The 27,919-nt window shown below is 38.3% G+C and overlaps 1 protein-coding gene across 11 annotated transcripts in view; it reads right to left on the bottom strand.

Moving 5' to 3' along the window:
- Window positions 1–8,550: 8,550 nt before the first annotated feature.
- Window positions 8,551–27,919, bottom strand: part of Gprasp3 (G protein-coupled receptor associated sorting protein family member 3) — a 30,692-nt gene continuing 11,323 nt past the window's right edge. For 8 of the 11 annotated variants that reach the window (XM_058571244.1, XM_058571245.1, XM_046419156.2 and 5 more), the window contains 3 exons: window positions 13,721–13,815; window positions 12,839–12,917; window positions 8,551–12,298 (listed from right to left, as the gene is read on the bottom strand). In XM_058571244.1, the coding sequence (XP_058427227.1) occupies window positions 10,366–12,003 (1,638 nt within the window). In that variant the 5' untranslated portion in view covers window positions 12,004–12,298; window positions 12,839–12,917; window positions 13,721–13,815 and the 3' untranslated portion in view covers window positions 8,551–10,365. The other 3 variants (XM_046419159.2, XM_046419161.2, XM_046419160.2) reach the window with 3 other exon arrangements.

Here is a 27,919-nt window from a genome sequence, read left to right as displayed (position 1 = left end):
ACTCATGCTCCACACAAAGCAGCTAGTCAACTGTGGCTGAAAACTGTCACATAATTATGTAACAATTATCTGGGAATACAAAAATATTAAGGAATCTAATTTCAGGAAAGCATATCTAGGATAATATAATCAAGGGTAGTAAAAAATCTATTCAGTTCAACCATATAATGGTATATCTTGAGGAAATTCTATTCTTTATTCCTGTTTACTTCCAAAGGAAGGGAAATTCATGGAAAAAAAAAAAAAAAACAACAACATATAGCCTCTCTACACACTCATGGCCTCTGTATCTTAAGAATGACTTACCTGATTGGAGAGTTTGAGAGGAGAAATGTGTGTCTTAGTCCAAGTCTCCCTTATTACCAAAGCTGGCTTTCAGAACACTTGTTCTGCTCTGCTTTCGGGGTAGGTCTCATAATAGCTCAAAGCTGTACTCCCCTTTATGTGTCTAATTGGCTCTCCAATTTTTCCTATAATCTTACTTCCCAATATTTGGATCTTTAATGGGCCCCCAAAATATGTTCCCACTCCTAGTTTGAGCTTTAAACAAACTAAGAAATATGACCAAAGAATAACAGGAGCAATACATTGACTTTATTTCTTATAAGAGCAATATTGTAGAATATTGATTTAGATTTTCTGGCAAACTGACTTCCTGAATGAACTTGATTGTGCCCTGGAATAATTTTAGAGTTTGATAATAAAACCTGATCATGGAGTTTGAATTTACATTGCATCCTGTTTAAGCTGAAATTACGCAGTTATGAAAACTCCACACATTGCCAAGAGAGGACCCATCAGAACAACTTATTTGTAGACACACTTGGAAACATTATAAGAGAGTAAAGCAAGAGCTTCTTAGCAGCTGCTTTCTTAGATCTGCACTCAGAGTCTTGGGCATGTGTGTAATCGTTATAAAACACCATAACTAAATTGTGAAATTACCCAAAAGCCAACTTATTAGACAGAACTCAGAAACAGTATTTTCAGTTGAAAACATTTCAGTAATTGATAATTTATTACTTATAAAACAGTTAGATTTTCTCCCATTCTGAAGAATCTCTGTTTACATTCTTTGTTTCCTTTGCTGTGAAGGAGCTTTTCAGTTTGATACTATCCTATTTATTGATTCTTGATTTTAACTTCTTGCACGTTAGGAGTCTTATTGAAAGTACTCTCATCATTGTTGGTGGGACTGCAAATTTGTATAACCACTATGGAAAGCAGTATGGAGATTCCTTAAAAAACTTGAATTGGAACCACCATTTAACCCAGTTATCCCACTCTCCAGTCTATACCCAAAGGACTTACAATCAGCATACAGCAGTAATGCCACCACATCAGTGTTTATAGCAGCTTAACTCACAATAGCCAAGCTATGGAAACAATCTTGGGTCCTTCAATGGATGAATGGATAAAGAAAATGTGGTATATATATAAACAATGGAATATTACTCAGCCTTAAGGAAGAATGAAATTATGGAATTTGCTGGTGAATGGATGGAACTGGAAAATATCATGCTAAGTGAAATAAGCCAATTTCGAAAAACCAAAGGCCAAATGTTCCCTCTGATATGTGGTTGCTAACCCAAATCAAGGGAGGGTAGGGAGGGGAAGAAGAGAATTCCATTGGATTAGACAAAGGGAATTGAAGGGAAAGGAAAGGAGAGGGGAATAGGAAGGTCAGTAGAATTAATCACATAACTTTCCTAGCCTCGTATTTTAAATACATGACCAGAGTAATTCCACATCATGTACAACCACAAAAATACGATTCTAATTAGAATGTTATACTCTTTGTATGTACAATTTGCCAAAAGACATTCTACTATCATGTATAAATAAAAAGAAGAAATAGAAAAGAAGATATAATTATAGCAATATTTATGTCCCAAATATCAATACACCTAATTACATAAAACAAATACTGTCGCATTGCTCGCAACTTAAACACTCAGGGTCACTCCATGGGAACTGGGCTGCGTGAAATAACCACACAAGAGACAGAAATACCTTTTTCTTTGGGGGTCCTGTGACGGCTCCTCTGACCTTAAGGGTCTGCAGAGAGAGAGAGAGAGAGAGAGAGAGAGAGAGAGAGAGAGAGTGAGTGAGAGCGCACTGACCCTTTTTACTTAGAAGAAGCCATTCAAATTAGTCAAGGGGTCAGGTTTCAGGGGGGTTGAGTCTAGCTTCATGATGTCTTCTGTCAGCAAGTTGACTGACATCTAGGAAGGCCACACCCAAGGGCAGAGTAAGAGAAGGAGACACACAAAGGGCGTTTCCATGGAACATTCTATCCCAAACAGGGCAAGGGGTAATATCACAAAGGAACAGGTAAGTGTAGCTCGACCCATGGGGCTGCAGGAAAGCACGCCTATGCAAGAAGACACATTTGGTTGCATTATTTCTATCCTCAAGATAGGGGCTACAGTCTTCAGCAAGAGAAGACGTAGCCAGATCATAGGCTGGGGTGGGGTGGGAGATGACCAACAGTGCCTCAACTGATTAGGAAAGGAAAACGCTGGTCACATGACATGATGGCCTCCCACAAAATACTTCTAGACATTAAGTCTCAGATATACCTCAATACAATAATCCTGAGTATTTCAACACTCCCCTCTCACCAGTAGATCATCATCCAAACATAAAATCAACAAAGACCCTTCTGAAATAAAAATAATATAAATCAAATGGACCTAAGTGACATCTGTAGATCATTTTATCAAATAACAGCTGAATTCCCTTTTGTCTTAGCAGCTCATGGAACCTACTGCAAAATATATCATAGTTAAGTCACAAAACAAGTCTTAGCAAATTTTAAAAAATGCTATCATTCCTTGCATATTATCAGATCATAACAAAATTAAATTAGAAACCAATAGCAAGAAAAATGATAGAAACCACATAAACGTATGGGGATTGAACAATTCACTTTCTTAGAGGGCGTGCACTCGACCTCTGAGCCATATCCTCAGCCACATTTTGTATTTTATTTAGAGACAAGGTCTTACTGATTTGCGGCTTTGAACTCATAATCCTCCTACATTACCGTCCCTAGCTGCTCAGATTACAGGTGTGCACCACCTCGCCCAGTATGAATAATTTACTTTTTAAAAAAATATTTCTTTTTTAGTTATCAATGGACTTTATTTATTTACATGTGGTGCTGAGAATCAAACCCAGTGCCTCAAACATGCCAGGCAAATGCTCTACCACTGAGCCACACCTCCAGCCCAACAATTCACTTTTGAATGAGGAATGGATTGTAGAAGAAAAGAGGGAAGAAATTAAAAAAAAAAAAAAAACTCACAGAATCAATCAACAATAGTGATACAGCATACCAAAATCTCTGGGACACTATGAAGGTGGTTCTAAGAGCAAAGTTTATAGCATTAAGTTATACCTATGTTAAAAAAAAATCCCCCAATTTAAGGTTATATCTTATTCTAGAAAAGCAGGAACAAATTTATTCCAAAATCAGCAAAAGATCCACCAACAATTTATATTTGTTCCTTCCTCCCCACATTCTCACCAACATTTGCTGTTACTATTCTTAATGATTTCCATTCTAACTGGAGTGATATGAAATCTCTGTGTAGTTTTGATTTTCATTTCCATTATTGCTAATGATGTTTAATGTTTTTTCATATCTTTGTTGGCCATTTGCATTTCTTCTTTTGAGAAACGTGTGTTTCATTTGCCCATTTATTGATTCAGTTATTTCATTTTTGGTGCCAAGTTTTTAAAAATATGCTGAATATTAATCCCCTGCTGGAAGAGTAGTGGACAAAGATTTTCTCCCATTCTGTAGGCTCCTCCCCCCATTCCCGCTTTTGGTACTGGAGATTGAAGCCAGGGGCACTTAACCACTGAGCCACATCCCCAGCACTTTTTAAATTTTTTAAAATTTGTTTTAATTAGCTATACATGACAGTAGAATGCATTTATGCATTTTGATGTGTCATACATAGATGGGATATAATTTCTCATTTTTCTGAGTGTACATGTTGTAGAATCATATTGGTCATGGAGTCACATATATACATACAGTAATAATGTCTGTTTTGTTCAACTATCTTTCCTATCCCCACATCCTCTCCCATCCCCTCCCTTCACTTCCCTCTACCTAATCTAAGGTAATGCTATTCTCCTATAGTGCCTCCAACCTTATTGTGAATTAACTCCACATATTAGAGAAAACATTTGACCTTTGGTTTTTTGGGATCCGCTTTTTTTTTGCTTAGCATGATATTCTCCAACTCCATCCATTTACTGGCAAATGCCATAATTTCATTCTTCTTTAAAGCTGAGTAATATTTCAATGAATATAAATACCACATTTTCTTTATCCATTCATCTATTGAAGGAAACTAGTTTGGTTCCATAGTTTAGCTATTGTGAATTGAACTGCTACAAACATTGATGTGGCTGCATTACTATAGTATGCTGATTTTAAGTCCTTTGGGTATAAACTGAGGAGTTGGATAGCTAGGTCAAATGGTGGTTCCATTCCAAGTTTTCTGAGGACTCTCCATACTGCTTTCCATAGTGGTTGTACCAATTTTCAGTCCCACCAGCAATGTATAAGTGTACCTTTTCCCCACATCCTTGCCAATATTTATTGTTGCCCCAGACCTTTTTCTATTTAGAGACAGAGACTCACTCAGTTGCTGAGGCTGGCTTTGAACTCGAAATCCTCCTGCCTCAGCCTATTGAGCCACTGGGATTACAAGTGTGTGCCACCATGCCCAGCTGTAGGCTCTCTTTTCATGGTTTTGTTTTCTTTGCTGTGCAGAAGCTTTTTAATTTGATGTCATCCCATATATTTTCAGCATTGTGAAAATCAGTGTGGCTTCTTCGAAGAACTAGGAATAGAATGATCTTATGACCCAGATATTTTACTCCTCAGTATTTCTCCAAAAGAACTGAAATCAGCATACTATAGTGATATATATGCATTCCAATGTTGATAGTGGTGCAATTGAGAATATTCAAGTTATGAAATAAGTCTAGTTGTCCATCAACAGGCAAATGGATACAGAAAATGTACGTACACACAATAGAGTTTTATTCAGACATACAGAAGAATGAAAGTGTGTCATTTGCTGGTAAACTGAATTAGAGAACATCATGCTCAATGATATAAGCCAGACACAGGTAAGGATAGAATGTTTTCCCCTCATATGTGGAAACTAGAGAGAAAAAAGAAATGAAAATGGGGGGATCTCATATAAGTAGAAAGTATATCAGTAGAGGAGAGGTAGAGGATTAAGGGGGAGGGAGGGAAGGAGAAGTACTGGAGAATAAAATTGACCAAATTATTGTATATGTATTAATATACCAGAATGAATCCTACTTCTATGTATAATGTACCAATAAAAATACATGTAAATAAATAAATAAAAGGAATTCCAGAGGAACAGAGAGTGGAAAATGGGGAGGGAAAGAAGAAATACTAGGGGATTAGTTGGAGTAAATTATGTTATGTGTATATATGAATTTGTCACAATGATCCCCCACTATTATGTATAATTATAATACACTAACAAAAAAACTGGTAGAAGACATGAACCAAAATTAATTAAATAGAATAGAAAAATAACATAAATGATCAATGTTACAAGGAGTTGGTTCTTTTGAAAGATAAACAAGATTGGGAAAACTGAGTCTTGATTAAGACACCAAGACAACTCAAGTGAAGAAAGACAACTCTTGTCAGAAAATGGTAATGAAAAAACTGGATATTGCAATGACACACAAAAAAGAATTCTGACCTATCACTTATACCACATATAAAACTTAACTCATAATGTATTACACATCCCTGGCCTTGAAACCTAGAGAAACAATAAAAATTTTAGAATAAAGGGTAAAGTATTTGTGACCTTGTTTAGGCAGAGATGTCTTATAGATAACACTAAAGCCTAGCTGGTGAAAGAATTGCTATTAATCACAAATTTTAAAACTCTGCTCTTCAAGACATCTTTAAAAGAATAGAAATCCCACAGATTGGGAGAAAATATTTATAAAACATATACCTGATAATGCACTTATATCCACTTCATATTTAAAAAAAAGTCATGGGGGCTGGAGATACAGCTCAGTTGGTAGAGTGCTTGTCTTGCATGCACAAGGACCTGGGTTAAATCCCCAGCACCAAAATAAATAAATAAATAAATAAATAAATAAATAAATAAATAAATAAATAAATCAACAACCGGATCTTTGAAAAACAGAAGTTTGCAGTTAGAAAGGCAATCATCAGAATACAAATAGTAATAAATGCTGGTGAGGATATGTGGGAAAATGTACACTTATACATTGTCAGTAGGACTGCAAATCAATACAAACACTTTGGAAAGCACTATGAAGATTTCTCAAAAGACTAGGAATGAAACCACCATATGACCCAGTGATTTCACTCCTAAGTATTTATAGAAAAGTACTAAAATCAGTATACTACAGCAATTCATGCATAACAATGTTATAGCACCACAATTCACAACATCCAAGTTATGAAACAAGTCTAGGTGTCCCTCAATTAATGATTAGATAAAGAAAACGTGGTATATATACACAATGGGGTTTTACTCAGCCTTAAAAAATGAAATTATTTCATTTTCTGGTAAATGGATGGAACTGGAGAGTATCTTGCTGAGTGACATAATCCATACTCAGAAAGTCAAGGGTCAAATGTTTTCTCATGTGCAGAAGCTAGAGAGTAATAAGGAATTTATAAAGGAGTAAGATCTCATGAAAATAGAAAAGAGAATAGTAGAGAAAAGAAAGGAGAACAAGGGGAAAGAGTCAAGGGATGAGAAAGGGGAGGAACTGCAGAATGAAATCAACCAAAGGATATTAGGTACATATATGAATATATCATGATGAATTCCACTCTTATGAATAACTATAATGCAGCAATTAAGAATAAATTTTAAAATTGGGAAAGATTTACACATATTTCATTGAAGATATATGGATGGTAAATATGCATATGGAAAGATATTCAAGCTGGCTGACACCTATAATTCCAGCTACTTTGGGAGGCTGAGGAAAGAGAATCCCAAGTTGAAGGCCAGTCTGGGCAACTTAGCAAGACCCTTTCTTAAAATAAAAATTTAAAAAGGTAAATGGTATAGTATTTACCCAGCCTGTATAAGGACCTGGGTTCAATCCCCAGTATCTATCTCTCTCTCTCTCTCTCTATCTCTCTCTCTCTCTCTCTCTCTCTCTCTCACACACACACACACCATTCAACATCTTCAGTCATCAGAGAAATGCTAATTACAACTACTATGGTATGAATAACATTAAAAAGACTGACCATACCAACTACTAGCAATGATGTAGAGGAATCATAACTCCATACACTGCTGTGGGAATGTAAAATTGTACAATCACAATTCTTACATACCACTATGGAGTTGTAAAATTACATCATCAGGGTTGGAGCTGGGGCTGAGCGACAGAGCATTTGCCTAGCACAATGCTCAGCACCACATAAAAATAAATAGGGCTGGGGTTGTGGCTCAGGGGTAGAGTGCTTGCCTAGTTTGCATGAGGCACTGGGTTTGATCCTTAGCACCACAAAAATATATATATATATTGTGTCCACCTTAAACTAAAAAATAAATATTTAAAAAATAAATAAAATGATACTGTTCAACTACAAAAAAAATACTTTTTAAAAAATTGCATAATCACTTTGAAAAATGTAAATATTACACATGTAACTACCATATGATCCAGCCATTCCACTCACTCCTAAGTATTTATTAATCCAGAACATATGTGCACAGAAACACAAGTACATTAATTATCACAGCAACTTTATTTGTAATAACCAAAATCTGAGCCCAAATGTCAACAGTTGAATGGACAAAAAAAAAAAAAAAACTGAAAAAAGCCATAGACTACTACTTATTAAAAAAAAAATAATAATGAACTACTGAGATAGATGACATGAATGAAACTCATACAATTATGCTAAGTGAAAGAAGCCAGGCTCCCCCCTTCCAAAAGAGAATGTGCTGTATAATTCTACTTGTATATGATTACAGAAAATGATTCTATTTTGTTAGAAAGCAGATCAGTAGTTGCCTGGGGACAGAGGGACACAGGGTCGGAGAGATTACAAAAAGGCACAAAGAAGCTTTTGGATATTTTCACTATTTTGATTGTTGTTATGGTATACACACACACACACACACACAAACATATATGTGTGTGTATATATATATACACACACATACACATATATATGAACATATATATGAATATGTAATTATCTGAAATTGTACACTTGAAATATGCAGTGTAATGTATGTCAACTATATCTCAATAAAGCTATTAAACAAAAAGCATGTGGTAGATCTGCATAGATCTGTATAATACTGAACTGGAAAAATAACTGTTAAGATAAAAGGGTGAGTTGCTGAATACTATTTTTGCAAAATAATAAATTTGTGCATATTGTATGTTAATATACAATAAAATATCATAAAACTACATCAACTGTTAACAGGAAAAATATTACATGATTCAAAAATATTCTGTAGAATCATATTTATTGACACAAAAAATACATTCACGATATACAGTTAGTTGTGAGGATACAAGTTACAAATAATATTTAAAGTGTGGTCTTGAGTTTCTTAACTGCCCCCAAATCTCAAATCACTGGATGGTTTCATTGCATAATAACTTTCTCTACAACTTAGACCAGGGTCTGTAATCATTACCATGAGTCTTAAAGAATTCAACCATAGCCTGAAATCTTGAGATACTTTCAAGACCATGTGGACTTCCAGGAATCACTGTCTTGTATGTTGAGACAGTAGTGCCACTCTTGCTTTCCTATTTTGTATTATTGAAGCTGCAGCTCTGGATGTAAATTTCTCCAATTAACTTTATTCTCAGTTTCAGCTAGTACAAATGCAGAAAATGCACTTGCCAACTAGTAAAAGATACAGCATTTAGCCTTTCATATGACACATAGGAGAATAAACCATAAATGCTAAAAAGTTAAGGTATGATTTTGCAAAGAGAAAGAAAGCAACTACCTTTTCAAATGCAGAGTGCGAAATATTCAGAATGATTCCTCTCTTTTTGAAAAGAGGACACATTAATAGAAAAAGACAGGGTATATAAGAACTTTCAATTTCTGACAACTCCACACCCACATCTTATTCATTCAACACCTACTATTTCCCAGATGCTGCTGGGTAAAAAACATATATTCATCTCAGACCTTCCTCTTAACCTCCAGCCAGGTATAGCCAAATGCCTAGTGATAAGTGCATTTGTCTACCCATAGAAGTGACATAATCCACTGCAAAATTGAACAATTACAACCAGTCTCTGAGCTTTGAAAGCCACCACCTAAAAAAGTGAAGGACTGTAAGGTCGTATGGAAAGATGGGGTCTGGTGTAGGAAGAGCAATGCCACCTGCCTGCTGTGGGAATCTAGGAAATGTTCTCATTCATTGGAGGGTATCCAGAATAATAAGCTTTAATTATAACATAAATATCTAGTTCATGGGATCACTGCAAAAGGAGGGAAAATTTTTGTAAAATATAGTGTCAATACAGTGTCTGACACAGTAGGCACTCAATAAGTATTTTCTCCCCACTCATACCTCCCTTTTCTTCTGTGAGATGTATCTGACATAAATGAAATAGCCTAATGATTTAAGAGTTATAAATGTAGTAGCAAAATAAAAAAAATGAACAAACATTACATTTTATCTGGAATGCAGGGCCATTTCTATATTATAGAATGAGTGTCTGATATAGCTGGAATAGGGGAAAAATAGACATTTCTCTTAAACAGTTGTAAGAACACCTGCCTCCTTTATATATTGAGAAGTCATATTTGGCAATGAACATATGTGTGTGTGTGTGGGTGTGTGTGTGTGTGTGTGTGTGTACACACACACACACATATATATGCTATAAGTATTACTGGTTACCTTTTTGTGTATATATGCCATATTACTGTAACTAGATAATAATATTCTTTTTTGCCATTTCAAGCTACAAATGGACCTAAGAAAATACCAATGTTCAAGCTAGCTTATGTATAATGAACTGATTCACTATCTTATTAAGTAAAACGTTAAAAATCTGCCAGTCTAGACAAGATAGACATCAACAAACATTTGACCTCTAGATTTAATATTCATTTGATACACCAAAACACTAGCTCTGAGCTAGAGCCTATCACAGGTATCATTATGTTAAAGAAGCAATGTATATTTTGTGCACACTCTAACAACCAAAACATTATGCAAGGTTCTTTGGGAATGTACAGCCTGTCAGAATTTGAAGATTGTTCAGTGACTGTTCTCTTCTTTTTGGCTCATTTTACATTGCTTGAATAATCCCTTTAACGTCACGGAAAATGGCCGTAAGTGTATTATAACTCATATGATCAACAACTACAATTGAGCCCTTTCTGATATGCTCCTTTATGTTAATAAATATGGCCACAGCACTAACGAGGTTGGCTTTTGCCTCATTCTGGTTAAAAATGAGTTTTAATGCTGCCAATGCCTTCATATTGATCATGTCTCTGGCTGCAGTTGGATTTTCAGACATATTTAAAAGTACTTTCAAGACAAGATTTCTAGTTTTACGATTTCCCTGGGATAGCAAATGGAAAAGCTCTGAAAAGTAATTGGCAACAATGTAGTGATGAATAGTATCAGTAGTCAGTTGCCCTAGTATCTTTAATCCAGATTGCTGTCCAGGTGAGTCCAAGGGGAAAGACATGGTTTCCTTACACATATGTTTCACATGTAATTCCAACTTGCGTTGTCTTTCATCCCCAGAAGGAGGATTCAGAGTAATCACAGTCTTTTTTCTCATTTCTGTGGAAGGAAAACTGAGCAAGCTTTCAATAAGTGTCACTACGCCCACTTCATTAATGAATTCTTGGGCAAATGGATGAACATTATGGATACCCATTGCAATCTGTGCTATTTTATGAATGAGAGGATCAGTAGTTGACTTAAGTATGCCAATAAGCTTTTCAAATTCCTCAGAATCCATGTAACATTCCATTTTGCAAGGGCAAGCAAATGGCTTAATCCCATTTACCTCTCTGATCTTGATTTGGCGTCTGATTTCATCTATCGTCTGAATGCAAGGGTCAGAACCAAATGGGTACTCAGGGATAGGCTGTAAGTTTGAGCGAGCACTCCTAGAAGGGCAGGCTGCTGCAGCTGAAGAATGAGCAGCTTCCTCAGATGAGGCCAGGACAATATATGAAGAAGGCTTTGGCTCAGATGGGACCTGGGATCTAAAACCTAACACTGCTGGAGTTACAGCAGGGGCTTTGGGCCAGATAGTTACCTCAGACCAGTCCTTTGGCCTATTTTTCTCATTAATTTCATCTACCGGCTGAGGCCTAACTATCCGGCTTACAGGCTTAGGATTAGGGTCAAAACTAGCATCATCTCCTTCCCAAAACCAGCTCCCAATAACATTCTCTTCTTCTTCCTCCTCATCCCCTGACCTATTCTTGCTGCTAACCCCAGGTGTAGGCTCCAATTCAGGACGAACTTGGCCACCAACATGAGCTTTATTTTCATCTTTAGCACTGGTACGATTACTAGCTTCATCTCCCTTCCAAAACCAAGAATTGATACTGGCTTCTTCCCCAGCCCAGAACCAGGTATCAACACTGGCATTATCTTTACATGTGGAGCTGGTAGCCTCATGCTCAGCCTTGGGACTGATATTTGCCATGGCTTTCACTGGAGCCTTAGGCTCTGACAGGGCTCCTTCCTTATTCTCAGCAACAACTCTGTTTTTAGATATTGCTTTTGTCTCTGCAACTGCATCTCTTTTAGGCCGTGCCTTGGCTTTTGCTTTGGACCGGGTCTTGGTTACAGGTTTGGCTGTGCCAGTAGCTTCCCTCTCTGCTCCACCTTTAGCCTGTACATTTGTTCTTTTTTCAGTTTTGGCCTGGGCTTTAGCCTTATTCTTTGTCCCAGGCATGCTTGAATACCAGTTATACAGTCTTGTCCAGTCCTAGCCTTCGTTCTCAGTGTGTCCCAGGTCAGTGTCTCTACACTCTTTTTTATTGGGTCAGAGATGAACTTGGTAGCAAGAGTCAATTGTCAGTTTAGCAGTCACACAGTCCCCTTTCTAAGCACACAACCTCTGTAGATGATACAGATAGAGTAGAGGAATACATGGGCTGGGGGAGGATGATGGTTGCTGAATGCAGACCTGTTGAATGTGAAGATCTTCTACCAATTTGAGACCACCACAGCCACAACTGGAGAGAAATCTGAGGTGAAGAAAAAAATGGGCTTTGAGTCTCCTGCAACTTTGCCTCTCTATACATAGTTACATAGAAAAACACGATAGTAGAGATGATTGTATGGCAGAAGTGGATTAGTAAAAAACTCTGCTACCTGGGCATGATAGCTCACACCTGTAATCCCAGTGACTCAGAAGCTGAGGCAGGAGGATCGCAAGTTTGAGGCCAGCCTCAGCAGTCAAGCATGACCCCAAGCAACTTAGTGAGACCATGTCACAAAATAAAAAATGAAAAGTGCTGAGGCTATAGCTCAGTGTTAAAGTACTAAAAAAAAAACAAAACAAGAAAACTCTGTTAACTCATTTTATTCCTTGTACATCCCACTAATGCCCAAAACATCCTGCCCAAGTACTAACATTCTTTTTTTTCCACTGTATTAAACACAACAATAGTGGTAGATAAGCTTGCTGAATGTAGAATTGGATAAGGAGTGTCCAATCCCTTTGGTGCCATAGTGATACATACTAATAAACACTATAGGTCCATACAGACAGGTTTCACACCAACCTGCACTGTTCTGATGCAATGTTGTCCTTCTTCCTTGCTTTCAGTATTGATAGGAGCAACAGTTGACCCTTAAACAGACCTATGGACAAAAATACACGTGGTATTGCAATTGTGAGTATTTGCTAGACTGACTGCACTTTGGTATCTTAATACGTAGAGATTTTTACATATCACTTCTGCCCCACCCTGGTTTTCCTCATGGCTTCCCTCCCCATTTCCTGTTCCAATATCAACCAATTACCTACCTATAGGTATAACCTTGTCTTATCCTGCCCACATTATCTGTACACAAATGTGAGGGCCAAGTTGTTGGGAAAGTTGGAAGACAATGTCTCCAAGACATGATCTGGTCTCAACCACTTGCCAAAAGCCACTCCTAACCCCAATCAACAGGGGTATTCATGCACTCACACCTAACCTGGATCCAAATGAATAGTTTTCCTTTTTTCTTAATTACCTTCCAAGTGAACAGCTACCTACAGATCCCTACAGGAATCTAGAAAGAAAAGACCTACAGATAGAAGAAAAAAAAAACCCAAAAACAGAAGAGACTGAGATGGTACAATACACTTGATGGGGTTATAACATGCTTTTGCATATTCAAGGCTATGTCAAATGTCTCCCACTAGTCTGCTCCCCCCAGAGATTCCCAAGCCAAACCCCTCCAGACCTGTAGTATATCTGATTATATTTCCTTTCAACTCTGGAGTCAGTTATTTTCCCACAATGGATACACCTCTTTCCCTGAACAAAAATATGAAGTACAGGAATAGGTAGTGGAACTTAGACAACTGTTTAGAAAGCAGGCAGGGAAACTAATGTGCATTATTATTATTTCAATGCCATCTTTGCATGCTGCCAATCCCCATACATAGATCCTACCTCATTTATGCCAGCCTGGTCACAAAGGAGGGGTCCTCATGAAATGCTATCCTTGGCACCAAAGAAGAGTCCCCTGGTTACAGAAGAGTCAGTACCTATAAAAAGAAGCAGACATTCAGTAAACAATCAAGACAATATATTAACAATGGTAGAAAAACATGTTAGATTTCCAGAATCCAAGTTGGAACACCTCCTTTTTGACCACGAGGAACAAAGTAAATGAAGTCTAGCATTCTCACCATTTCTCAGAAACATCACAAAACCTTCTGTTGAACTATTTCTGTATTAAAAAAAAAATGAGAGGGAATGTGAGGCTGTGATGGGTGATGTTTGGGTTTCCAGAAAAAGAAACCAAAGAAGCAGACTGACTTCAAATGTTCTAAATATATCATTCAGAGAGACTTCCCATTTACTCTGACCTGCTATTCTCACACATCAAAATATTATTTATAGTGCACCGGGATTTTAAGAAAAATAGATTTTGAATGCCAAAATAAACACCACACCATTAATTTACATGGCCTGTTGCTACGAAATTCTACCATCTTGACCATTTGGTTGTACTAAATTGGGCATGGGAATCTAAATATAGAATGGAATAAGACAGTGTTGTACTAAGGGCTGATGAACATTTCATTTCAATTTCCTCTTAACTCTCACTGCTCCCATTTCCTAGAACACACCAGACCTACCTCACACATGAGAGACTTTCACATCAACCAGGTGCCTGTGGGAAGCGACAGCACCCAGGACTCAGGACTCAGGGTCCAACAGGCCCCTTTCTGGAACCCGCTGTTGTGACAAAGGCGACCAACCTCCCGCTAAGCCAACTGGGCTGGACAGAGCTTGGACAACAGCCCCTACTCCTGTTCCCGCCCACTGCGGCCTCCAGGGCGCCCCCCAGGCCCCCGCCCCAGCTCCCAAGCCGCCATTTCTCCCTCACAGGCTTCCCCCAGGGCTCTCACCGGACACAGACAAAGTCAAGACGGGAAGGAAGTCTGAGAAGCAGCTGCTGCAGTTGGCCTCTGGAAGCTCTTCTGGAGGCTCTCTGGACACCCCGCCCCCTGCCCCGACCCAGGCGGGTCACCGCCGCTTCCTCACCAGGGATCCCCAGGCTCCACACACCCCTCTCAGGGACCGGCTCCCGCCAACTCGCTGTCTCCTCGCCGGGCTGCCAGAGTCTGGAGTGGGCAAGCTATCACTCCTGCGTGCCGCACTTGCCTTCACAGGCTCAGGGCCCAGGACATCGGGATTCCTCTCTTCTCCTTTTCCGTCCTGTCCTCTGGCAGCTCCACACTGGGACTCCCACCGCTTTCCGTGCTAGCAGAATTGCCAAGAGGCGTCCCGCCCCCACGCCTCTGCACCAAACTGGGCAGGGGCTGCGCAGGATGCGGCAAGAACCGCTCGCCTCGAGGGTGTCGGGAAGGGGGGCGGAGGGATATGGTGCGAATGGGCTCGACGCCCCCACCCAGGCCCACCGTAGTTCCGACCAAGAGGTGGGCGGGGCCAGCGCGAGCCCGGGACTGAGGGGCGGCTTAGCACCAGCAGCCTCAGTAAGACACCGCACACCCTAGCGTGCAGACCACCACCCAGTCTCCCGCGCACCTACTCCTGGTGGGACTGGCGGGAGGGCGGGCGGCTGGGGGCTGTGGGGAATGGTATCAGGAGGTCGGTAAGCGCGGCGCCGGCGGGAGCTGCGGATGAATACAAAACCTTCCCGCTGTGCCTGCCCCCTCCTTCCACTTCCTTTCCTTCCGAGAGGGTCAGGGGAGTGGGTGTCAGGACTGCAGACTGCGGGGCTGGAAGGGACAGACAGGTGACTTCACTACAGACTGACTAGGGGCCTCTGGGATGGCTCTTCCTCCATGTTTTTCCTTTACAGCTTCCTGGAGCCATGGAAGGGAGGAAAGTAACTCCTGTTGCTTAGGAAACTGAGGTGGGGCTGCCTTTAAAGGCCTTACCTCTGCGCCCTTTTCAAAGGAAGATTGACCCTTTGCCCTAAGTGACCTGTTACTGCTCTGCGCCAACAGTTACTCTTCTGCCACACTGGTAGTATCTCACTTCAAATGGGAATTCACTTGGCCATTGGGTCATCCCACAGCTGTCCAAGTCAAGGCCTGCTCCGCCAGGACTCCCTGGTAGCCGTACACTCCTCACCCTGGTGCCCCACTCCTGGATCCCTGTACATTGCTCTGTTAGAGACCAGTACCCATGTACATTCGCAAGACAGATTTCAGCTCCTTTCCTCAACTTCCCCTTTCTCTCAGCCCTGCTTCCTGTTTAATAAATGCATGTGCATTTTTCCTCCTGATTATATACAATTTTGACACTCTCCAAAGGTGGAGTGTTTGAATTAAGAGTATATATTCCATGAAAGATGGGCTCCCTTTTCAGTATTTTTCACCACTCTATGCTCAGCTTCTAAGTAGACAGTGGTAAGGAGTTAAGGTGCCATTGAGTCATGAAAATTCCATAGTACTCTTTATTGTTTTCAGCTCTATGTTAATATTCTATAGCTATGTCTTTATCTGTGATGCCTGTTAAACCCAGCACTTGGCCCAGAGTCAGTCACCCAGGAGATTCTGCCTACATAGCTTTTCAGTGCAGAAAGGGAGCAAGAGGCAAGTACAGAGATTGTGAGTCAATTCCTGAAGCACACACATTTTAGAAATACTAAGAATACCTCCATTTTAAATTATAAGACACAAAAAGGCAGCAAAAATTAATGATTCTTTTATTTGTTAATTTGTATTCCCTTTGGGAGTCCCTCAATCTGACACACCTGTATATGTGATTTTCAAGGTACTGATTTTGTAAGCTGAGCATCCATTCCTTAACCAAAATGCTTGGGAGCAGAAATGTTTAAAGGTTGTGCATCTTTAATCCCAAAATCTGAAGTGCTCCAAAATCAGAAACTTAAGTTTGAAGTACCTCAAGCTTAGTATTTGGAGTATGGGAGAATTCAGATTGAATATGCTCAACCTCAAAGTCTGTCTGAAATACTTCTGGTCCCAAGCATTTTGGATAAGGGATAAGGCATCAAGGATATTCAATCTGTATGTACAAGGACATTCACTAGAAGTATTTCTTATAACAATAATTGTAAATAATCTATATGTCCATCAATAGGGAAAGTAAACTTGTTTGGTACACTTATTTGATAAAGTTCTATTCTACTTTATTGTGATATCAGAAAGAGTGAAGCAGCTCTCTATATGCCAAAATGGAAATAATTCCAGATCCAATGTTAAGTGAAAATGGAAGTTGTAGAGTAATACATATGATTCCTTTTATGGTAATCATGTTTTGTTTAAAAAAAAAAGATATACACATACATTACATATGTGTGCATATGTATGTGTGGAATGTGTCTATACCAAATTGCTAAGTGATTATCTCTGGGGAGGCCCTGTTTCACAATCAGCCACATCTCATGCAGTGCCAGTTGTGTTCCTGAGACACAGTGGTGAGGGTTGAATGAATTTGACCATATTGGGTACCTGGTCACCAGGTATATATATTTAATTCTATTAAAGTGGATATTGTTGTCATCAATGACACATTCATTGACTTCAACTACATTGTCTATGTGTTCTGGCATTATTCCATCCATGGAAAGTTCAATGGCACAATCAAGTCTAGGAATGTGAAGCTTGTAATCAATGGGAGGTCCATCTCCATCTTCCAAGAGCAAGCTCCTGCCAACATCAAAGGGGTGGTGCTGGTGCTGAATATGCCATGGAGTGCACTATGGTGTCTTCACTATTATGGAAAAGGCCAGGGCTCATTTGAAGGGTGGTGCTAAAATGGCAATCATCTCTGCCTCTTCTTATGCCCCCATGTTTGTGATGTGTGTGAACTCCCTCAAGATCATCAGCAATGCCTCCCACATCACCAACTGCTTAGCTCCCCTGGCCAAAGACACCCATGACAACTTTAGCATTCTGGAAGGACTAATACCCAGAGTCCATGCTATCACTGCCACTCAGACAGTGGACTGCCTCACCAGGAAACTGGCATGATGGCTGTGGGGCTGCCCAGGACATCATCCCTGCATCCACTAACACTGCCAATGCCATGAGCAACATTATTTCTGAACTGAATAGGAAGCTCACTGGCATAGCCTTCATTGTGCCCACCCCCAATATGTCATTCATGAATCTGACTTACCACCTGGAGAAAGCTGCCAAATATGACATCAAGAAGGTAGTGAATGCCAGGCATGGTGGCACATGCTTGTAATCCCAGAAGCTTGGGTGGCTGAGGCAGTAGGACCACATGTTCAAAGCCAGCCTCAACAACTTAGTGAGTCCCTAAGCAACTTAGTGAGACCCTGCCTCTAAATAAAATATAAAAAGGGATGGGGATGTGGTTCAGTGGTTAAGCGTCCCTGGTTTCAATCCCTGGTACCAAAAATAAATAAATAAATAATACGAGTTGATGAAACTGGCATCAGAGGGCCCCCTCAAGGGCATCCTGAGTTACACTAAGGATCAAGTTCTCTCATATGACTTAAACAGTGATATCCACTCTTCCACCTTCAATCCTGGGGCTGGTATTGCCCTCAACAATCACTTTGTCAAGTTCATTTTCTGGTATTATGGTGAATTTGGATACAGCAACAGAGTGGGAGACTTTATGGTTTATGTGGCATCCAAAGAGTTAGGCCCCTGATCCACCTACCCCAGGAAGAACACGAGAGAAAAAGAGAGACCCTCAGCTGCTGGGGAGACCCTGCCACAAAACTCAATCCCTCATCACACTAAGAATCTCACCCCCCTCCCAGTATCCATCCCAGACTCCTGAAGAAGCAGATGGCCTTAGGGAACCCTACTGTCACTTTCTCAGCAATAAAGTCCACAGCACCCCAAGAGGGGGGGGAGGGGGAGGGAGGGGGAGAGAGAGAGAGAGAGAGAGAGAGAGAGAGAGAGAACTTTAAAGTGAATTCTGTTGTATTATTCAAATTCTATAGGGCTAGGAGGTGTAATTCACTTATAAGAACAGAGAAAAATTATATACTTAAAACACACTTGTAAATGAGATTCTCATCTGCTTTTTTTTTAGAGAGTGAGAGAGAGAATTTTTTTAATATCTATTTTTTAGTTTTCGGTGGACACAACATCTTTGTTTGTATGTGGTGCTGAGGATCAAACCCAGGCCGCACGCATGCCAGGCGAGCCACATCCCCAGCCATCTCATGTGATTTTGATGAATGCATTAGTAGCATAGTGGTTTTAGAACAAGAGAGTGAAAATTCCCTCTTCCTGGTTTGGTTAAACTGTACCTGAGTATTACATGTGAGGATGGTTGTTACACTGAGATGAACAATGATGAGGGCACTAGCAAGCATGTCTTCATTTATTTCTACTCCAGTACTCTACTTTTCTTTATTTAGATGTAAGTTTCTAATCAATATTATTGTTTCTTCTCCCTGAAGAATTTCTTTTTGTGTATGTGTGGGGAGAGTTTACTGGGGACTGAACCCAGGGATGCTTAAAGACTGAGCACATCCTCAGCCCTTTATTTTTTATACTGAGACAGGGTCTCACTAAGTTGCGTAGGTCCTCAATAAGTTGCGGAGGCTGGCTTTGAACTTGTAATGCTCCTGGCTCAGCCTCTGAGCTGCTGCCTGATAAATTTCTTAACCTTATTTGTGGAGCAGGTCTTCTGGCAATGAATATCCTCCATTCTTATTTGTCTGAGAAATTATTTTTTCTTTGTGTTTGAAGGACAATTCCAGTGGTCATAGAAATGTAGGGTTTAAAAAAAATCTAGGTGTAGATGGACACAATACCTTTATTTTATTCATTTATTTTTATGTGGTGCTGAGGATTGAACCCAGTGCCTCACCTGTGCTAGGCAAGTGCTCTACCACTGAGCCACAACCCCAACCCAAAGGTTGATGCTTTTCATTTTAAATATTTCACTGCATTTTCTTATTTTATTAGAGCTTTGTAGTTATACATAGTAGTTGGGTTCATCCTCACAAAAACAAACATACATGGAATTTGATATGTTTGTTCAAATCCTCCCTTCTCCCACTCTATTTCCTCTCGTACTCTCTCCCCTCCCCTGTCCTCCTACCTCTACTCTACTAATTCTTTTCACTCATCTATTTATTTATATTTAATTGGTTCTTTTTTACTTATACATAAAGGTGAAATTCCCTATTGTATATTTATATATTTACATGATTTTTTTAATTTAATTTTTTTATTTGTTGTTTTTAGATATACATTACAGTAGGGTATATTCTGACATACACTCTGCCTCTCAATCTCTTTCTTCTATACTACTGATTTCCCTATATCTTTATGATATCCTATCTTTCCCTCCTCCTTTCCTTTATTTTACCCTTAACTTCCACACATGAGAGAAATCATTTGACCTTTGAGTTTGTGAGTTTGTCTTATTTCACTTAGCATGATATTCTCCATTTCCATTTGTTTACTGGCAAATGCCAAAATTTCATTTTTTCTTTATGGCTGAGTAGAACTCTACTGCGTATACATACCACAATTTTCAATCCATTCATCTATTGATGGGCACCTGAATTGATTTCATAATTTAGCTATTGCAAATTGTGCTGCTATAAACATTGAGGTGGCTATATCACTATAGTATGCTGATTTTCAATCTTTTGGGAAAATACCAAGGAGTGAGATACCTGGGTTGTGTGGTGGTTCCATCCCTAGTTTTTTTTTTTTTTTTTAATATCCTTGCTGTGTTTGACATACAGCTTTATTACTCCAAATCTTCTTAGGAACAACTTTTGCCATCCCTAGTTTTTTTTGAGGAATCTCCATACTGCTTTCTAGAGTGGTTGTACTTGTCTGCAATCCCACCAAAAATGTACAAGTGTACTTTTTTCCCACAACCTCACCAGCATTTATTATTGTTTGTATTCTTTCTTTAAATATTTATTTTTTAGCTTCAGATGGACACAGTATCTTTATTTTATATGGTGCTGAGGATCAATCCCACTGCCTCATGCATACTAGGTGAGCACTCTACCACTGAGTCACAACCCCACCCCTGTTTGTATTCTTGATCATTGCCATTCTGACTGGAGCAAAAGGAAATCTTAATGTAGTTTTCATTTGCATTTTCATGATTGCTAGAGATGTTGAACATTTTTTTATATATTTGGCCATTTGTGTTTCTTCCTTTGGTAAGTTTCTGTTTGTTTCTTTTGCCCATTTATTAATTGGGTTATCTGTTGTGTTGGTGTTGTTTTTTGAATTCTTTATGTATTCTGGATATCAATCCCCTGTTGGAGTAGTAGCTGTCCAAGATATTCTCCCATTATTTAGGCTATCTCTTGATGTTCTTAATCATTTCCTTCACTGTGCAAAATGATTTTAGTTTGATGGCATCTCACTTATTGATTCTTGGTTTTATTTCTTGTGCTTTGGGGGTCTTGTTAAAGAAGTCAGTGCCAGCACAAATATGATAGTGTTGACCTTATATTTTCTTATAGCAGTTGCAAGGTTTCTGGTCTAATCCCTAATCTTTGATCCATTTTGATTTGAGTCTCATGCAGGTGAGAGATAAGGACCTAGTTTCATTTTTCTACATAAAGCTATCCAATATTCCCAGCACAATTTGTTTAAAAGGCTGTCTTTTCTCCAAAATATATTTTGGCAACTTTATCAAGTACCAAAGGGCTGAAGGTATATGGATTTTTCTCTATGTCTTCTATTATGTTCCATTGGTTTTCATGTCCATTTTCATGCTAATAACATACTGTTTTGGTTACTATAGCTCTGTAGTATAATTTCAGATCAGGTATTGTAATGCCTCATGCTTCACTTTTCATGCTCAGTATTGCTTTGGGTCTCTTATTGTTCCAAATTAATTTCAGAATTTTTTTCTAACTCTGTGAGGAATGTCATTGGTATTTTGATGAGGATTGCATTGAATCTGTACATTGCTCTTGGTACTATGGCCATTTTGATAAATAATTCTGCCTATCCAAGAACATAGGAGGTCTTTCCATTTTTTAGGGTTTTCTTCAATTTCCTTCTTCAGTGTTCCATAGTTTTCATTGTAGAACTCTTGTACCACCTTGGTTAGATTGATTCCCAAATATTTAATTTTTTGAGGTTATTGTGAATGGAATGGTTTTCCTGATTTCTTCCTTGGCTGAATCAGTCTTGAAATGTAGGAAAGCTATTGATTTGTGGGTGTTGACCTTATATTCTGCTACTTTACTGAACTCATTTATAAGCTCTCGAAGTGTTCTAGTGCAGTTTTTTGGGTCTTCTAGATATAGGATCATGTCATTGGCAAACAGAGATAGTTTGATTTTTTTTCTTTTCCTACCTGTATCACATTCATTTCCTTCTCTTGCCTGATTACTCTGTCTAATATTTCAAGAACTATATTAAATAGGAGTGGTGAGGGTGGATAGCTTTGTCTTGTTCCTAATTTTAGAGGAAATGTTTTTTAGTTTTTCTCCATTTATTGTGATTTTGGCTTTGGGTTTGTCATAAATAGTGTTTATGATGTTGAGGTAAGTTCCTTCCATCCCTAGCTTCTCCAGCATTTTTAACATGAATGGGTGTTGGATGTTATCAGAGGTCTTTTCTGCATCTAGTGAGTTGAGTGTATGGTTATTGTGCTTAATTCTGTTTAAGTGGTGAATTACATTTATTGATTCATATATGTTGAATCAACCTTGCTTCCCTGGAATAGAATCCACTTGATCATGGTTTATTATCTTTTCAGTGTGTTTTCCAATGTGGTTTGCTAATATCTTATTAAGAATTTTTTTCTTCTATGTTCATCAGAAATATTGGTCTGTAGTTTTCTTTCCTTGACGTATCTTGTCTGGTTTTGGTATTGGGGCTCCACTTTCTCCTTGCTGACATGGTTTCTGACAAGTCCCCTGTAGATTTTGTCTGGTTGTTATGCACAGGAACAATGACTTCCAAGATTGTCACATGTCAGAGAGAACACTGGAATTTGGCCGTGGACTTCACAAGGGTAGCTAAAGACCAGTGAATATAGCTGTTGTCTTCTTTTCAGTTGGATGTTGGATGTAGGAATAAAATTGCCCTTGAAAACCCAACTGCTCCCCAAATATTAGCTCTTTTCTCTCCCAGGTGCAGGAAATTTGTGTAGCTCCCTGAACCTGTCATCCTAGTCCCAAAATTCTTAACTCAGAATGCAAGTTAGAATTTAGACCTAAATCAAAATTCCTGGTGGTGAGGTCTAAGAAACCTTGACTTAATTCAGGGAGAAAAAAGTAATCTCTGTCACCACCACCACCAGGAAGCAGTGCATAATACTACTACAATTTACACTTTACATTAGTTGCCTATGATTGTTAGGTGCTTGCTTAGATTTGAATGAACAGTTTCTGAGCTCTGGAAGTACTTTGTAAAGGGAAGTAGCATAATATATTAGGGAGTACCCAGACTTCAGAGTCAGGAAGTACAAAGTTTGAATATAGACTTTGCCACAGGCTTTTGCTTAGTAATTTTTGTAACTTTGGTAAAGAATACTAATGTCTTTATAACTCAGTTCTTTCATCCTTAAAAGAGACTGGTGATACTAAATACTACTTCAAAGGATTCTTATGCACACTGAGGAAAAAAAGTATCTGATATACTGTACCACCTTAAAAGAACTAGTATTTCTAGATTCTTTTTGAGGGGGCAGGGCACAGGGACTGAACTCAGGGGCACTCGACCACTGAGCCATATCCCCTTCTCTATTTTGTATTTTATTTAGAGACAGGATCTCATTGAGTTGCTTAGCTTTTTACTGTTGCTGAGGCTGGCTTTGAACTCAAGATCCTCCTGCCTCAACCTCTCAAGCCACTGGGATTACAGTTGTGCATCACCATGCCCAGCTATTTCTAGATCCTTTAAAAATTCTGATCTATTCATATCGTGGGATAGCTTGAGAAAGCAGGAAAAAAGGAATGAAAACTCCATGGTGATTTATAAGGGTTTAAACAGCTAAGACATTGTCACTGTGGTCTTTGTTGTTATAACCTCAGTGTTTTGTATACTGTTTTGCTTATCATAACCCCTTACTAAATGAACATCGTTTTTGCTTAAATATACCTCCCCACTTCTTGTAGCCATGTGCCAAAGAGGCTAATCCCAGTTCCAAGGGTAAGCCTCTTTGTTCTAGGAGCAATCTATCCCTGGGTTACTGTCTGGTTCATCGTGGGGAAGTGATCTAACTCTGATAAATGAGACATTTGGGGAGGATTACAGAAGTATTTCTGAGGAAAGTCTTCTAATTCATAAGAAAAGAACATTAGAAAAGACTCTTTCCTCTTCTTCCTTAGGAAGTTGCTTGAGTCTTGGAATTGTTGCAATCATCCAGTCATCCTACCAGCTTTAGCTTTAACATTGTAAATGGCAGAAGAAAGAGATGGAAAAAAATCCAATTTCTTAGATGAATTAAATAACCATTAAGGCTACCCTATTTCAGTATTTCCAATTGACATTTCCTTATTAAGTTAGTTTTACTTGACTTTCTAGTTATGTGAAAATGGAACAATCCTGAGTGACACATATGTTCGGGTGCAAAATAGCTCTTAAATGAGTAATAGTTGTAGATTTCTGCATGTCAGTGAGTATATACCTCTACAGTGGCAAAACTTGCATTTAGACATAAAAGGAAAACTGTAGATTCTGAACATCATACCTAATGATTTTTAGAAGTCTGTCAACTGTGTTTTCTGCTCCATATTGAAAAGGAAAGCTTCGGGTAGAGCCCAAACTCTTATGATCTGGAGGGTCCAGAAGTACATTAAATGCTTGAGCTCATAGACATGCATAGACTTAATTCTGAGAATCATTGTGTGAAAGTATACCCTTATAGAAACATCAAAAATATAAAGGTATCAGAAACTATATGCTGCAGCTCAGGGGACTGTACTAAGGTTGAAAAAGATAAATTCTTAGTGTCAATAGTTAGCATGTTTGATTAATTTTCTCCAGGTTCACTAAGCAACACTGATAACAGAAAGAGGTAGATACTTGATATTTTTTGAAAGTTGGTGTTTTGTAAGGACAGCGGAGCCAGGTGCCAGAGAATGAGGTAGGAACATACTAAAAAAAAAAAAATTGTACTGAGCTGAGCATGGTGATGCACACTTATAATCCCAGTGGCCTGGGAGGCTGAGGCAGGAGGATTACCAAGTTCAAAGGCAGCCTCAGCAACTTGGTTAAACCCTGTTTCAAAATAAAAAAATAAAATGATCTTGGGATATTGCTCAATGGTTAAGCACCCCTGGGTTCAACTGCCAGTACCAAAACAAACAAACAAACAAACAAAACACACACACACACACACACACACACACAAACCAGCATTCTATAATGGGACATTAGGTTGTGAAGGGAGGAAAATATGGAGTGGCTAATACACAGTGAAATGGGAAAAAGGAATAGGAGGTCTAACGATATTCAGGGTTAAGTTTTTTATTTTTTTCAAAATGATGAACAAAGTACTTTGCTACAACTTGTAAGGAAAAGAAAATCTGATTAATATAATAGTGACAATGATAATTAAAGGTTTTCATGATAACTAGCATTACAGGAGTATAGCCATAGTACAGTGATAATGTACAAGAGCTCCAGATTCAAACCTCAAATGATTGCTACCCAACTCAGTAAGCATGGCCAAGTTAACCAGTCTTCACCTCAGTTTCTTCCTATATAGAATGGGAACAACAGCATCAACCCCCATAAGTTTGTTTTGAGGATTAAATAAATTAACACATTTATAACCCTTAGAAGAGTGCCTGATACATTGAAAGTACCCAATAAGAATGGAAAAGAAAAGTATAGACTTATATACCTGATGGACACTGATGCAAAACTCCTGAACAACATATTGCCAAACTGAATTCAACAACATATTATAAAGATAATTAACTATGATCAAGTGGGATTCATCCAAGGCACACAAGAATGGTTCAACCTGTAATTCAATAAACATAATATATCACTAAAACCTATAAAAACACTGATGAAGGAATTTAAGAGGACCCAAATAAATGGAAAGATAGCCTCTGTTCATGTAATGGAAGAATTAATATAGGTAAAATCTTCATACTTCCCAAAACAAAAAAAAATCCTAAAATTGATATGGAACCCTAAACAACTCCAAATAGCCAAAGCCACCTTGAGCTTCAAAATACACTACACAGCTATAGTAACCAAAACAGCATGACACTGGCATAAAACCAGACACACAGGCCAATGGAATAGAGTACAGAGCCTAGAAAGAAGCCCATGCATCTATAGTCAACTGACTTTCAACAAAAGTGCCAAGAACATACGTTGGTGAAAGGACAGTGTTTTCAATAAATGTTTCAGGGAAAATTGGACATTTGCATATAGAAAAATGAAACTACACCCCTATCTATCACCATATACAAAAGTCAACTCAAAATAGAGTAAGAATCTAAATGTAATATATGAAAATACTAGAACAAAATGATTTTAAGACATCAAAAGCAAAGGAAAGAAAGCAAAAATAGACCAATAGGAATATATCAAAACAAAAAGCTTCTATGTGACAAAGGAAACAGAGTGAAGATATAGCCTACAGAATGGGATAAAATATTTGCAAACTATACATCTGAGAATGAGTTAATATGCAAAATATAAAAGGGATACAAAAACTCACTAGCAAGAAAATAAATGACCTGATTTTAAAATGGTCAAAAGACCTGAATGAACATTTCTAAAAAGAAGACTAAAAATGGCCAGAAGGTATATGAAAAATGCCCAGTATCACTAATCTTCAGGAAACTGAAATAAAAACCAAAGTAAAATATCACCTTACTCCAGTCAGAATGGCTATTAACAAATGACAAAAAAAAAATAATGCTGACAAAAATATGTAGAAGAAAGGAACCCTCGCAAACTGTTGGTGGGAATGTAAATTAGTACAAGCATTATGGAAAACCATATGGTGTTTCTTCAAAAAGTTAAAAACATCAGTACCATATGATACAGCAAACCCACTACTGAGCATACATCCAAAGGAAATGAAATCAGTATGTTGAAGAGATAAATGCACTACTATATTTATTGTAGCATTATTACCGAGATAAGGAATCAATGTAAGAATCCATCAATAGAATAACATATAAAGAAATTGTCCAAAATGTATACAGTAGAATACCATTCACTTATAAAAAGAAGGATATCCTATAATTTGTAACAACCTGAATGATCCTGATGGGCATTATGGTAGTAGTGATAAAAGCCAGGCACAGAGGCTGGGCTTGTAGCTCAGTGATGGAGCACTTTCCTAGTGCATGTGAAGCACTGGGTTCGATCCTCAGCACCACATAAAAATAAATAAATAAAGGTATTGTGTCCATATACAACTAAAAAAAATTTTTTTAAAAAGCCAGACACAGGCGTGGCGCAGTGGTGCATGCCTACTATCCCAGTGGCTCGGGAGGCTGAGGTAGGAAGATTGTGAGTTCAAAGCCAGCCTCAGCAACTTAGTGAGGCCCTAAGCAACTCAGGTAGACCCTGTCTCTAAATAAAATACAAAAAAGGGCTGAGGATGTGGTTCAGTGGTTAAGTGCCCCTGAGTCCAATCCCTGGCACAAAAATAAATAAATAAATAAATAAATAAATAAATAAATAAATTTTTAAAAACCAGGCATAGAAAAAGAGCTATTAATGCTTTCGTCCTTATGTGAAATCTAAAAAAGTTGATCTTATAGAAGTTGTGAGAGTAGAATGGTGGTTACCAGAAGTTAGGGTAACTAGCAGGGAGAGAGTTAGAGAGATATTGGTCAAAGGACACATAATTATAATTAGGAGAAATAAATTCAAGAGATCTTGTGTATAGCTGGGTAAATGTTGGTATATTGTACTCTTGTAAAATACAAAATGGAGTAAATGTTAAGTTCTCACCAAAAAATGATAACTAAGTGAAGTAATTCATTTGTTCACTAGCTAGATTCAACCATTATGTAATGTATATATACTTATATATGTTGTACATTATAAATACATATAATTTATATATTATTTTAAAAAGAAAATGATAACCGAGATAGATAAAAAAAAATCTTTAAATATATCACACTGTTGAGCTAGGCATGGTGATGCACACCTGTAATCCCAGCAGCTTAGGAGGCTGAGGCAGGAGGATTACAAGTTCAAGGCCAGTGTCAGCAATTTGGTGAGACTCTTAGCAACT

Source organism: Marmota monax, unplaced genomic scaffold (genome assembly GCF_021218885.2).
Source record: "Marmota monax isolate L192 unplaced genomic scaffold, Marmota_monax_Labrador192_F-V1.1 WCK01_AAM20220418_F8-fsc00206, whole genome shotgun sequence".
Classification (NCBI taxonomy): domain Eukaryota; kingdom Metazoa; phylum Chordata; class Mammalia; order Rodentia; family Sciuridae; genus Marmota; species Marmota monax.
This window is presented reverse-complemented; position numbering and strand designations above follow the sequence as displayed.